Source organism: Moschus berezovskii, chromosome 2 (genome assembly GCF_049115385.1).
Source record: "Moschus berezovskii isolate FMDL1 chromosome 2, NW_MosBer_1.0, whole genome shotgun sequence".
NCBI lineage: Eukaryota > Metazoa > Chordata > Mammalia > Artiodactyla > Moschidae > Moschus > Moschus berezovskii.
Window position 1 is genome coordinate 69,854,703 of NC_142461.1, and position 14,400 is coordinate 69,869,102.

The following is a 14,400-nucleotide window of genomic DNA, read 5'->3' on the forward strand; positions in this document are numbered from 1 at the left end:
TGATGGACAGGGAAGCCTGGTGTGCTTCAGTCCATTGGGTCACAAAGAGTCATAAGCAACGGAGTGACTGAACTGAACTGAGAAGTATTCACATTTTCCCCTTCTTCCATATTGTTATGGGAAAACTGAAGACATGTGTGGCACTCATGACAATTTATTGTGTTGGGTGGTTTTCTCATAAACATTGAAAATGTCTCTATGGAGTTTTCCATTTGGGGAAGATTGGTTTTGATTACATTCATTCATAAGAAAGATAGGTCTTTCCATTATTAGTATCATTAGAAGGAGAGGTTTTTGATCACTTGTCACCATAAACAGTTGCAAGTGAAACAGAATGAATGTCTATACGCAAAATGTATACAAATAGAAAAAATGACTACATATTTAACATATTGGTGAACAGTTCTCTAAGCCTACAAAAAAAGTCAATATAACAAAGTGAAAAATAAATTTAATCACAAAATTCAAGATTTCTTCAAGTCAAAAAATAATTAAAGCCAAAAAATTGGTGCTATATTTAAGTAAATGGTAATAAAATTAATAACTGAATTATACACACAGATGTTTAAACAACACTGACTAGAAAAGATAAATAAATGGAGTAAATAAAATATTATTCACAATAAAACTAAAGAAAAAACCCTGAGAATAATAAATTGCTATTTAAATACATACTAAAATGTATGTGTGTATTTATAGTGTTTATATGGATATATATTGAGTATACTTACTTTTATATATGATTATGTAAATATACTCAAGAGACTACAGTCAAAAGAAACATGCCTAGGGAGATGGATTTGCTTGACTAAAATACTAGACCATAATGGATAAAATTTGGGGGTTGGAGTATACTTCATGTGTAGTGTAGGGTAAGGGAGTTAGAGAAGGCAAAGTTCGGAAAAAGAACTAGATTAGCACTTTACAGGAACAGATCACCTTTAATGAGGTGAGAAGGGGCAGCAGTCAGATTAGGGAGCTGCTGCACTAACCCAAGAAAAGAGTAAGTATATACAGGCACATATGTGGAAACCTACTGTCTTAAGGGGGCCTGTTCTTCTCCAAGTTGTTTGGAGTAGTTATCTCTTAAACGGCTGAGGCAAGGAATTCTGGAGATCGGCCAGAGGCTGGACTGGCTGGGAGCTAGGCGTAATCGATCCAAATGTCCATTTTTTTTCTTCGGGTGAGAGAGTTCTTTGTTTTGTGGACCTGGAGGGGCGTTTTAACTCCAGGCTATTCTGAGCCATGTAACTTTCCTTCTTGTAGGATGAATATGAAATATTTGGGGACTATGTTAGCCAGCCTCTAAGTTGGTCTCCCCAAGTCCTCACCATCTGGTAGTCCTCTCCAGCACTGAATTAGACCTAACTCATGTAACCAACTCCAGTGTTCTTGCCTGGAGAATCCCAGGGATGGGGGAGCCTGGTGGGCTGCCGTCTATGGGGTCGCACAGAGTCAGACACGACTGAAGCGACTTAGCAGCAGCAGCAGCAGCATGTAACCAAAAAAAAAAAAAAAAAAAGTGAAAGTAACAGATATTTCCATCTTTATATTCCACCTACTCACCCTAGGACAACCCCAGTACCACGTCTTGGGGACACTCAGGTTGCACGGAAGCGAGTTTCATGTGGAGAAACCTGAGGCCTCATGTCATCAGCAAGTACCAGTTAACCGAGCTCTACCTTGGCTGTATATCTTCCAGCCTCAGTCAAGCCATCAGATGACTGCAGCCCCAGCTAATACCTGATTGCAACATCATTAAAGCAAGAACTATCCACCTAAGCCAATCCCCAGTTCCTTATACACACGAACTGTGAAAAAAGTTGTTTTTTTTCCCAAAGTCACTAAGTTTCAGGAAATTATTTGGATAGTAAAATAAAACTAACACAGATGGTGTATATGTATGTGTGATGTGTGTGTGTATGTGTGGGTGTAAATGCATCTAATTAGTTGTTAGGCTGTATATAATCTATGAATTTAATAATTAGTCCATCGTTAAGTTCTTTGTTAGTAAAGATGGTAATATAGCAGATTATGCATTGCCTAAGGGCAGTATAAGTCACACAACCTTTTGGAAAACATTTTTTCAGTATATAACAAGACCCTTACAATATTTTCTATCTGAACCCCTATTTCAAACAATAAAAAATAATTATTTGAAATATATCAACCACTTAAATATAAGGACTAAAACTGTAAAACTCTCAGAAGAAATCCTAAGGTTAAAATTTCATCACCTTGAATTTGGTAATGTATTCTTAGATATAGTAACAAAAAGCATGTGTAATAAGAGAAAAAAATAGATAAATCATACTTCATCAGAATTTTTAAAATGTATACACCAAAGGACATTATCAAAAAAGTGAAAAGACAATATACTGAGTAGAAGAAAATATTTGTAAGCCTTATGTTTGATAATGGTCTGCTATCTAGAATGTCTGAATAGCTCTCAAACTCAACTACAATAAGAAAAAAAAATGGTAACAGACATGAATAGGCATTTCTCCAAAGAAGAAACCACAAAAGGCACACAAGCATATTAAAATACACTTAACATCATTAGTATAATTATGGAGGTTTATATCTAAACCACAATGAGATACCAATTAGGATAGCTATAATAAGAATAATGGAAAATAACAACTGGAGAGGATTCAGGCAAACTGGTACATTTACACATTGCCAGTATGACTGTAAAATGGTGCAGCAATTTTAGAAAGTTGTTGAGTGGTTTCTCAAAAAGATAAACAGAATTATATTACCCAGTGATTCTACATCTCAATAGATTTACCTCCAAAGATAAAAATATGTAATAAAAAAACTTCTTGTGCACAAATGTTTACAGCAGCACTATTTATAATGGTCAAAAGGTGGGGGAAAAAAGCCAAATAACCTTTCATGGATGAATGGATAAAGAAACATGGTACATACATATAATGAAATAGTATCCAATCTTAAAAAAGAATGAAGTATTAACATATATTATAATTCAGATAAACCTAACAAAAATAGGTGGAAGAAACAAGATGAAAGGTCATATACTCCATGATTCTATTTGTGTAAAATATCCAAAATAAGTGAATTAGTAGGCAGAAATTAGATTCATGATTATCAGAGTGTAGGGTAGGGAAGAATGAGGAATTACTGATTAATGGGAATAGGATTTTCTTTTGGAATGATTAAAATGTTTTGGAACCAAATAGAGAGTGTTTGAACAGTATTGTGAATGTACTCAACAACACTGAATTGTACATTTTAATATAGTTAATTTTGTTAACGATTGTGAATTTCAGTTCAAAGTTTCTTACATCTTTTCATTCATAGACTCCTTTTATAAAAATGGATCCCATAAAACATTAATTCAAGAAAAGTGGGATACACTCAAAAGCAGTTTCAGAACTCCTTAAAGCAATGCTTTATATATGATAATTCCAGTTTTTCTACTTTTTTGTATATAGGGAGATAAAAGGAATAAAACACACCAAAATAATTTGAGTGGATGTGTTTGGCTTGGTTGGAATTTATATGAACTTTTCCCTGTTTCTGTTAATGCGCATTATCTGTGTGTGCACACACACTGACAGACACACCGGGTAATCACAGCATTTAATTTCTTTAAAACCAATGATTCCAAATTGCCATCTCAGGGTATACCATGGTTTCTATTAAATTGTCTTTAATTTGGATTCAACAAAATTTATAGGTTTATTTATTTTTTCCTCACTAAATTGTCAGTCTCTGGGCTAGTCTGAATTGACTGCTATACCTCAAAGACTTAATGTTGCTTCCAAGAAGCCTCATGTAGTCTGCCCACCTGGAATGTTTTTCTATTCATCCTTACCTGTTTGACTCTCAGAGTTCAATCCATGCTTCCCTCTCTATCATGATTATCTTGAATGGAATCTTTTCTGTTGTTTAATAACACCATTCCTATAACACATCCTTCAAGGCTCTATGTGGATATAAGTGTTTGAGTGGTATCACCTCTAACTGATTGTACGTTTCTTAAAGGAGAAGCTTCAATCTTGTGTGTGCCTACAAGTGCACATACCAAACCCTGTAGAATGTATAGTCCAGGAGTTTGTACTTAATAGAAGAAGAATAAATAAGAATATATGAATGAAGTATAGAAGATTATGAAATTTCATTTGATCATTTTTTACTTATTAAAGTGAGCTTCCTCTCACTTCCAAAGACTATGTCAATAAAATATTTTCATTCTTCCTGAAATTAAGCAAAAATATAAAAGGGGGTTATTAAGATTGATCTATAGGTATATTTTTGGTGTTAATTATATTTTCACATAATTCTGATATATTTTGCCCCAGTATCCAAAGTCAACCTAATTTTGCATATTACATTCCAGAGTAGCTAAGTGTGACCCAGTTGATATATAGTTAAAGGAAATTTTCCTAGCTATAGATATGAAATATTTTCTGCTATGTATTTTCTATAAATTTTATAGAATACAATTTTACATTTAAATCCATAATACATTTTGAGATTTTACATAATGTGAAACTTAAGTCAGTGTATTTATGGGGTTTTTGATTGCTTGATTTGCCCATGGATGTCCAAATGCTTCAGGACCACTTGTTGAAAGTACTATCTTTCTGCCACTGAATTACTTTTGCACTTCTGTCAAATATCAGTTAGGCAGATTTGGATGTGTCTGTTTTTAGTTCTGTTTTCTATTTCATTGATCTGTGTGTTTATCCTTCTGGTTCTATATGTCTTAATTATGGTAGTTACTGAAAGCTATATAGCAGTCATTTTAATTAAAACTCTTTAGATAAATATTATTTCTAAAACTTGTTGTATTATTTTTGCTTCTGAAACATAAGCATTTTTCCTACATGGTTTTCAAAATCTCAATGAATAGAGAGAACACAGAACAAAGGTGAAGGAAAAGGGTCAAATTTTATAACAGAAAAAAATGTCTTTGATTACAATCTCCTTGACTTTTGTAGTGTAAATTAATTAGTTTAAATAAGAAACATAAACTTGTCTAAAAATATAGCACATGTATATTTCAAAAGACTAAAAGCATCAAGGAGAGGGTTCTTTGAACTGTAAAATGCCATGTGCTCAAAGGCTTTCAAATGCATTATAAAAAGCTTTGTGCTTTAAGTCTATAAATTTTTATTAACTGCCTTAAACCACACAAAACTTCCTTGAATAATTTCCAATCATTTATTTTCTAAAGAATCTAATCTGCTGAACTGCCTTCTCAACATTTACTTTGCTTTTTAACAGTGCAAATTATATCTAAGTACAAGATACTCCACAACCATGCATATTACTCTAATTGTGCTATAGAGCTGACATGGGATAATGAAATGCTAACTGCAATTAGAACATTTTATTTATTCAGAACTGATTCCTTGCCTTATCCCACTTTCAAAATTTTCTACAATTGTAGGGTTATGCTCAAACACCACCAAAGAATCCATTGACCATAAACTGAGTTACTGTTTTCACCAGTTCCCTCCAACAATATACACTGCAGCTCAGGGAACAGCTATTAGGAAATTCCTTAATCCACATATACATATGACAGTTAAGTAGATATTAAGGCTTATGTGGGAATATCAAAAGCCCCTATTTTTTGGATTTGCTGAGTTCTGTCACACTCCCCACTAAAAGAGACGGCCTTGTATCTGGCCAGTAACTTGCAGATTGCTCCAGTAATTTACTAGCTAGGCATGAAAGATAGGACAGTATCACCAAGATTCTCTTGTGCCATCTCAGTTATCAATAATCACCAGTAGCTATTGGATATGCCAAATTTTCTCTAGTTGAGTAGATGACACGAAAAACTATGAACTGTTACCTGAGTGCACCACAAATAAAACATTTTTGCAAAGAAGTTCATTCCTTTACCTGTTTGACATCATATGCCAGAAGAACATATTTTAAATCTGGTGAAACTGAATGTCTTGATGCTTTGAAGGTTACCTGAAAGTAAAATGAAACAATTATTTTAAAACATTTAATAACAGAAAGATTAATACGCATTTAGATGTGTAAATATTAAAAATATCTCCATTATCCTCATAATACTGTAAAATAAGCATTCTTATTCTTCTCATTCACACTTTAAGTCTAAACAGTCATGCACACAGATGGACATAAAAACTTGGAAGAGCCTAGATTAGACATTTCATTAAGAAACGCCCCATATGTCCCCTATATTTTAACACTATAGACTAAGTTAATATTTTCATTATAGAAACAAAAACAAAACATCATTGAATTTCTTAAAAGTAATCAAAATGCTTTTGTATTTGCATGCTGTATTAATCAAAAGGAAAATAAATAGTGGCATTCTGTGGTGTCATGATGTTCTGTCCTTGCACTTTAATCACTGGTTATATATTTATATTTTTGAAAAGACATATATTAAAGACAAAAATCTCCTTAAAGAAAACTCCCAGAAAGGAGCAGATTTAGACAAAAATGTTTTAATTATCTTGATTACTATATATATATATATATATATATATATATATGGCATATACAGCTTCCCTGGTGGCTTAGACGGTAAAGAATTCTCCTAGATGTGAGAGACCTGGGTTCAATCCCTGGATTGGGAAGATCCCTTGGAGAAGGGAATGGCTACCTACTCCAGTATTCTTGCCTGAAGAATTCCATGGACAGAGGAGCCAGGCGGGCTACAGTCCATGGGGTTACAGAGTTGGACATGACTAAATGACTTTCACTTACAAGTTCATACAAACTTAAAATGTGTTTATATGGTATATAGACAACTATGCTACAGATGTTCTATTTTGAGCCCTTCATTTTACCATTGAATAGATCTGATGTTGAAAATAATTGAAAATAAGGTGAAGGATAAATACATAGAGAGTGGGGAAATTGTTTTATTTGAAGTAGAGTTTATATGTAACTTTAAATCTAGAGAAAGCAAGGAAATTGAGTTGACGCATCAAAAACCTACAAAATACAAGCAAAAAAATAAACTATATATGGATTTTTAAGCAAACTAATTTTTAATGGTTTTTGCAGAGAAATACATGTATAAATAATTGTATACAGGGCAGTTTCCACAACACTTCTCCAAGAAAAACAAAAAAGGATGAAGTCAAGGTTTTAGTACTTATACATTTTCAAACATATTGGAAAGGATAGGAAGCTCAGACTAACAAATATTTGGCAAACTGTCCGTGGTATAATAGAAATATATATTTGGCCTTTTTCCCTGGCTCCTGACACAGAGCTTCTAAAATGCTTGGGGACTTTCCTGATGGTCCAACAGTTGATACTCCATATTTCCTCTGCAATGGGCATGGGTTCGATCTATTTGGAAAACTAAGAACCCATATACCCTGCAGCACCACCAGATAAATAAATAATTGAAATCTCTTAAAAATGATTTAAACAATAAAATCCTTGGAATTTCTTGAGTGACAGAAGGGTCTTTTGTTATTGATAACTAGCCCACTTTGACCATATATGATAAAAGTTAATGAGATGATTCCAGAAGTAGGGGTGCAGGGAGAGTGACTAGATAGCTTCTGGATGGGGGCTGGTCACCAGAAGAACAAACCACCTGATTAGACTTGGAGGTCAGGGAGGGTGGTGGTACTAGAGATGAAGTTTAATCACGTTGCCAGCAATTTAACCAACAAGTCCTAGCTAACAAAATCTCAGTGAAAGCCTCTGAATAATGAGATTTGTAGAAGTTTCCTTGATGATAAACATATCAGTGTAGCAGGAGAGGGCGCGTCTCAACTCTGAGACAGAGACTGTGCATAGGACCCTTCTTCATTTATCCTATTTACCTCTTCATCTGGCTTTTCATTTGTATTCTTTATAATAAACCAATGATGGTAATTATAGCTCTTTCTGTATCATTCTATCAAATTGGGGGCAGTCACTGTGTCTTTAACCTGTGGGTTTTTCACTAATTCTGGGTAATTACTATCAGAAAGAATTGAATTGTAAATCTGTGCTGTGCTTAGTCACTCAGTGGTGTCTGACTCTGCAACACTTTGGACTGTAGCCTGCCAGGCTCCTCTGTCCATGGGATTCTTCAGGCAAGAATACTAGAGTGGGTTGCCATTTCCTCCTCCATGGTATCTTCCTGACCCAGGGATCCAGCCCACATCTGCTTGGTCTCCTGCACTGCAGGTTGATTCTTTAGCTGTTGAACCATGGGAAAGCACCCCGTTACACACATACCCAGAGAACTGTTGACATAACAGATTTTTTTTTCACTTCTCAGCTAGATATGCAAGAGATCGGAGTGCTCTAGGAGAAAATACTTTTACATGGTAATGTTAATTTAGAAGAGGTGTTGTTTATATTCATCCATCTTATACTGTCCACTTTACAAGAAAGACAGAATAATCGTTGGCAATAACACATCTGAAGAAATTTGCTTTTCATTTTTTCAAAAAGCCATTTCAATAATAATGAAAATAACAACAAACTACAATCACAACAGCGGAGCTACTGTCACAATTAGTAGAGCTATCATGTATCATAATATAAGTGCTGAAATTTCTTTGAACTCTGTAGTTCTCAACACTCCTCCCATGAGAAAGCTGTAAGGTAGGTATCCTCATTCTAATTTTTTCACTAACTTAGTGTATATAGAAACAATGGATATTAGCCTGAATGGAATTTAGAGTCACATAGAGAACACAATGGCAAGCCACTCCAGTACTCTTGCCTAGAAAATCCCATGGACAGAGGAGCCTGGTGGGCTACAGTCCATGGGGTCGCTACTAGTCGGACAAGACTGAGCAACTTCACTTTCACTTTTCACTTTCACACGTTGGAGAAGGAAATGGCAACCCACTTCAGTGTTCTTGCCTGGAGAATCCCAGGGATGGCGGAGCCTGGTGGGCTGCCGTCCATGGGGTCGCACAGAGTCGGACACGACTGAAGTGACTTAGCAGCAGCAGCAGAGAACACAAGGTCCTCTCTCACAGGAATGAATGCAGTATTAGGAGGTGCATTGTTACACAGAAGAGGAGGTTCATTGTTATTTAAAAACCGGTTAAAAGGGCAATACCCATCATTCCAGTCCAATGGGAATGAGAAAACTCTAATAATAACAGTTCTTAAACTTTTGTCAAGGTCACAGAGAAGTATACATCGTGAAACAATGAAGGAGGAACTCCTTTCACAAGCCCTTCGCCAATAGGAGTTTCTTGTTTTCATTCCTTCTTTCTTTCCTTCCTCTCACGCTCCTTCCCTCCCTTCCTTCCTTCCTCTGTCCCTCCCTCTTTCCCCTTTTTCCTTCTTTCCTTCTTTACTCCTTCTTTCCCTCGTTCCTCCTTTCTCTCTCTTTTTCTGGAGAGCTACACTGTCTGAAGTCTGAATTAAAGAAAATCTCACCTCCCTGTCCCCATGCACTCTGATGTGATGCTGCTCACACAAATGAACTTCACACGTTCACAGGTGCACCTGAGCCTCTGGTTAACAACATTTTAGAATCTTTTACAGTTCCTACAATTATCTAGTCTGGCTCTTTATTAATTATCACTACACGGCCTCCAAGTTTATGCAGCATACAACCTGGGAAACATTCCAAATACCTTTTCAGAGGCCCAGGCTGTAGAAACTTCTCTAAATTTAGAGAGCTGTGCACAGGTGGTGCTGCAAAGAGACTTGCCGATGATACACATATAAGACAGACGTTCTTGCTGCTTAGCTAAGGGACATGGAAATCTCAGGCAAGTCCCTCTTAGCATAAGCCATTAACGTTATCATCTGTTGCATCTGGGAGATTAATTCTTCCTAGCAGACCCCAGAGACCCCTTGGTGTACATTGACCCTAATTACAGACATTAATATAGTTCCAGTTGACTCTCAACTTGATAAGGCCTCAAATTAGCATTTTGGGAAGTTTATTATTGCCAATAATGCTATTTTGTTACCTATATATTTAATCACTTCATTACTATTGCAATAAAAGGATGCAGAGATATTTTCTACATGTGCTTATTGGTATTATTCAGCAGTGATGCTTACTAATGCATTTTTGGACAAAGAGCATTAAAATGCATGAACTCTGCCATCTAGGAACATTCAATTAAAGCCATGCCAGGTGAGAGAAACAGAAAAATAGATATGCCAGTTGTTAACAACAATGAAAACAAGACATATGATCACGTTGAGAAACAAATGCATGCTTTCAGGCAGCTTGGGAAGATTCTGTATTGCCTCATTCTGTATATCACTCAACTGTACCAAAACTAACTTACTGAATGTTCAAAATAAGATGAACATCATGGTAAACACTGAAGGTGCTACCAAGTTGAAAAACAAAGTCATTAGAAATTTCCCATCTCATACTGGGCAGTATTAGACGATAACTTTGTTTTTCCATGATAGAGCAGGAGTCCAAAATCCAAATGACTTAAAAGACTGGGTGTGTGGTGATAGAAAAGGGATGTCTGAGTACACTGAGGTCAAATGGATTAGTGGGCAAGTAGCCCCTAGACTAGGTTATCTAAAGGGGCAGTAGCCCTTTGGTTTCAAATAACCATTATCATTTAAGAAATTATATACAGTAGTTCTAATATAACTTACAGTCATGATCTTAAAATTATAGCCCAGTATTTTGAAATGTATATGGCTACCAGGTTCTGCCTAGGGGCTGCTAGTTTGCTAAATTTTGGTAAAGCAATAACTGCCATAAGGATAAAGGTGAGGCGGGGGTCAGGGGGGCAATGCTGGGAGAATTACAGAAAAGAATGGTATATACTTCATATACTTGGTGGTAAAGTCAGTGAAAACTTTATGATCCAGTGTTTTCCAGTTATATGAAATTGCAGGCTATATTATGAGAAGAACCTTCAAAAATATACACAAAGCTTTAAAAGAGGTGTGGCCAGCCCCATGGATTAGTGCCAATGTTATGCATGCATTATTACCAACATGAACATGGTAGAGCTAATTACTGTTTTCATGAATGGTGAAATTTAAAGCCAAGGAAGCAATAAAGTCAGATTTGAATTTAGAATAATTCCTCTGACAATTGCATGGAAAAGAAAATGAGTTGGTTCTAATGATATCTTGAGGTCAATTAGATCTGGTAAGAGGTTCTCATTGTCATCCAGATGAGCAATATCAAGAAGTTTAGAAAGAGCCAAGGGCATAGAAAGGAGGGGACATACACAAGGGAGATGGTTGATAAAAACAAAATAATTTAATGACTATATTTGAAAACCAAGAAAAGAAACTGTACAAAACAAATATGGGCTTTCACATTTTTAATACATGGGTTAATGTTGCTACTGCAACGTCAGTTGGGGAAAAGAAAAAATGGCCATATTTTGATGAAAATTTTAGACATATCAATTTTAGATAATGCTGTGGTTATAATCCCTGTGGAAACCTAATAGGGGATGTTTAAAACTTTTGTGCAAAAGCCTGAAATTTAACTGAAATATTTGGGACTTTATGGAGTATTACATAAAAGGTTACATCCAATGCAAATTAATTCCCAAATAAAAGGAAAAAATTCTCAAACAACATGTTCTACCATGGGTGGATCAGAAACAATACAATTGAGTAATGTTTACTATTACTTTTATTCTTTGAATGTGTTTTCTTTATCATTGTATTATTGTTCAATCTGTCCCACCTGCTGTAACAGCGTCACCTCTCCCTGCTCCTTATTTGAGTTCTATTTCTCTCAAAAATCATTCTATTTCTCCCCCTTTTAAGCCTTTTCTGTCCTTTTCAGCACAAGTGATTCATCTGAGTCACATGTATATAATTATATGTGCAGTCCATCTCATCATTGATCACAGTTTCTGATTGCTCTTCTGGGTTGTTTGGAATCTCAATTTACATCTATTGCCACAGTAATACCCCTATTAAGAGGCTCCATTGTAATGATTCATTCTTGTCAGAAACATTATAACTGGAGGTAGAAATAGATAATGATGGTATTCCAAGTTGTCAGATATTGAATATCATGGCAAGAAATCATTAAACACAAACTTAAATGTCAGAAGCGCCAGAAAATATAAAAGATGCATTTGTATGACTTAAGGATGAGAAAAGACCGAGCAAGAGGAGAAGAATCAGAGATTGAATTAAAAATACAACAAAAGTTGGTAAGAAAACTTGGGTACTTTAAAATTGATAAATGTCAGATACACAAGAACTGTACAGTTTAGGTGAATATTATTCTAGATCTTGTAACATGCTGGTGATAAATAAATATATATATACGCTATGTGTTAAGTGCTTCAGTAGTGTCCAACTTTTTGTGACCCTATAGACTGTAGCCTGCCAGGCTCCTCGGTCCATGGGATTCTCCAGGCAAGAACACTGGAGTGGGTTGCCAGGCCCTCCTCCAGAGTATCTTTCCAACCCAGGGATCAAACCTGTGTCTCTTACGTCTCTCTTGCATTGCAAAGTGGGTTCTTAAACCAATAGTGCCACCTGGGAAGTCTGAATATATGCATCAGTTCAGTTCAGTTCAGTTCAGTCGCTCAGTCGTGTCCAACTCTTTGTGACCCCATGAATCACAGCACGCCGGGCCTCCATAGGCACCTCTATTTAACAACAACAAAAATACTGATCTAAAAACTTTAGCTAGAGAATCCACTAAGTCTTAAGAGTGTAAAAGAGTACATTTTCAACAAATATAGAATGATGAAAACAATCTGCTCTCTTCATCTCATCAAACCAAATGACTACACACACACATAAACACAAACACCCCTTATGTTAAATTATTTGGCTATAATGTCCCTCATTATCTAATTTTAATTTTAATTTAATTTAAATTAATTTAATTTTAAACTGATAATTTTGATAACTGACAAAAATGCTTTGAACAGTCATCTCTTATTTTAGAAAAAATAAAATATTACATTTTCAAATGTTTTGAAAAATTTTCCTTTGCAATGCAGTCCATAAGAGATTGTGAAATGAGCATAAGAAAAGATTTCAAAAAGCCAGTTGAACTTAAGTGAATAGCAGGAGAGAAATGGTTACTTATGTCATTGATAAAAAGTGAAAGAGGACTGAGAGAAGGCAGAAAAGAATACAAACCAAATTGCAGTATATTGCTGCTGCTGCTGCTGCTAAGTCACTTCAGTCGTGTCCGACTCTGTGTGACCCCATAGACAGAAGCCCACCAGGCTCCCCTGTCCCTGGGATTCTCCAGGCAAGAACACTGGAGTGGGTTGCCATTTCCTTCTCCAACCTTTTGAAAGTGAAAAGTGAAAGTGAAGTCGCTCAGTCGTGTCTGACCCTTAGTGACCCCACAGACTGCAGCCTACAAGGCTCCTCCATCCATGGGATTTTCTAGGCAAGAGTACTAGAGTCTATTATGTGATACCAAAGATGGGCTCTCTTTCTCTGCCTAACTTCAAATAAAAGGAACAAGGAAGAGGCAAAGAGATTACCTTCTATCTTGCAGATCTAAATAAAAACATGATAGTTTCTTACCACCATAACTGTGCTTATATGCAAAGATTTTAAAAATCAGGCCATTATTGTATTTTTTAATGTTGTCTTTTCTTAGATACCCAATTACTTAGAAGAGTGTTTGAACTATATTTCTTTGTGATACCTAGGAAATTCACCTTGTATAAACATAAAATATGGTCACTCTTTTTTTCTTGTAAACTTGCATTTTATAGATACTAGTTTATTAAAATACTCAATGCAGAAAATGTCATGGCACCAGTAGGTAGCTCTTCAGTTCAGTTCAGTTCAGTTCAGTCGCTCAGTCGTGTCCGACTCTCCGCGACCCCATGAATCACAGCACGCCAGGCCTCCCTGTCCATCACCAACTCCTGGAGTACACTCAAACTCATGTCCACAGAGTCGGTGATGCCATCCAGCCATCTCATTCTCCGTCGTCCCCTTCTCCTCCCGCCCCCAACCTTTCCCAGCATCAGAGTCTTTTCCAGTGAGTCAACTCGTCTCATGAGGTGGCCAAAGTATTGGAGTTTCAGCTTTAGCATCAGTCCCTCCAATGAACATCCAGGATTGATCTCCTTTAGAATGGACTGGTTGGATCTCCTTGCAGTATAAGGGACTCTCAAGAGTCTTCTCCAACACCACAGTTCAAAAGCATCGATTCTTCGGCGATCAGCTTTCTTCACAGTCCAACTCTCACATCCATACATGACCACGGGAAAAACCATTGCCTTGACTAGACGGACCTTGGTCAGCAAAGTAATGTCTCTGCTTTTTAATATACTATCAAGGTTGGTCATAACTTTCCTTCCAAGGAGCAAGCGTCTTTTAATTTCATGGCTGCAATCAGCATCTGCAGTGATTTTGGAGCCCAAAAAAACAAAGTCTGACACTGTTTCCACTGTTTTTCCATCTATTTCCCATGAAGTGATGGGACCAGATGCCATGATAAGACTATTAAATTAGTACTTACTAACT

At 36.1% G+C, this 14,400-nt stretch overlaps 1 protein-coding gene across 1 annotated transcript in view; it reads right to left on the reverse strand.

The window, feature by feature from the left end:
• Positions 1-14,400, reverse strand: part of DPP10 (dipeptidyl peptidase like 10) — an 822,212-nt gene that overhangs the window by 389,991 nt on the left and 417,821 nt on the right. The window contains exon 5 of the mRNA XM_055397567.2: positions 5,884-5,958. Within this exon, the coding sequence (XP_055253542.1) occupies positions 5,884-5,958 (75 nt within the window). The remainder of the gene's footprint in view (positions 1-5,883; positions 5,959-14,400) is intronic.